Here is a 788-nt window from a genome sequence, read left to right on the forward strand (position 1 = left end):
GCTACAGAGGGTAATTAGCCAGGGCAGAGCATTATGTGAACGTGCCCTAGCAGTCCTGAGTGCATTGCTTGCCTCTGGTACTCACGGTATTGCTCCTGGAGCACAGCGCAGGGCGAGACGATCTCCTCCCACAGGCCCCGTAATGGCTGAATTTCACCCACCAGCTGCTGGCCTAGAAAGGATGGAAAGGCTTCACAGGAGGCAGCCCCATGATGTGAGCCCGAGCAGGTCATGCAAGGCGATGCCCAAACCAGGACAGGACGTGTGTGATAAATGCTGTTCATGGCACTGCCATTTGACCCCACTGTGCCTCCAAGCAGGGGCTCCCACCCCACCACACCAAATACCAACACTGCCAATGAGAGGCAAGGGCTGGGACGAGTCTCTCTTATTGGACCCACTGAATAGTTGGAAGGGGGGTTGGACAAGCATCACCTGCTCTTCCTCAGCCTCACGTAGAGGCTGCTTCCTACAAGAGTAGAAAGGAGACCCATAGAAGGTATACAATGCCCAAAAGCTGGCCTAGCACCTGTTCCGGCTATTCAGTGGGTCAAAGGACAGGGCTGGAGGGTGTCAGAGAAGGTGCTGAATAGGGGATGGATCACTCTGAGATACAGTTCAGTGCTCTCCTGCTATAGCATCCACCCCTGCCGCTGTAGGCAACAGGATACTGAGCTAGAAGGACCATCGGTCTGACCCAGTCTGTCCCGCGCTGCTGCTCACCTGTCTGCTCCAGGACAGACACATTCACAGTGCTGTTTTCCTTCCAGAAGTCTCGGACTCCCTGA

The 788-nt window shown here is 55.3% G+C and overlaps 1 protein-coding gene across 1 annotated transcript in view; it reads right to left on the bottom strand.

Moving 5' to 3' along the window:
• Positions 1-788, bottom strand: part of LOC102372177 (C-type lectin domain family 4 member F-like) — a 6,628-nt gene that overhangs the window by 2,848 nt on the left and 2,992 nt on the right. The window contains exons 5-6 of the mRNA XM_025213307.1: positions 724-788; positions 86-172 (exon numbers count right to left, since the gene is read on the bottom strand). The exon at positions 724-788 is cut by the window's right edge and continues 15 nt beyond it. Of these exons, the coding sequence (XP_025069092.1) occupies positions 86-172; positions 724-788 (152 nt within the window). The remainder of the gene's footprint in view (positions 1-85; positions 173-723) is intronic.

The sequence above is a fragment of the Alligator sinensis genome, unplaced genomic scaffold, assembly GCF_000455745.1.
Source record: "Alligator sinensis unplaced genomic scaffold, ASM45574v1 scaffold1408_1, whole genome shotgun sequence".
Lineage (NCBI taxonomy): Eukaryota > Metazoa > Chordata > Crocodylia > Alligatoridae > Alligator > Alligator sinensis.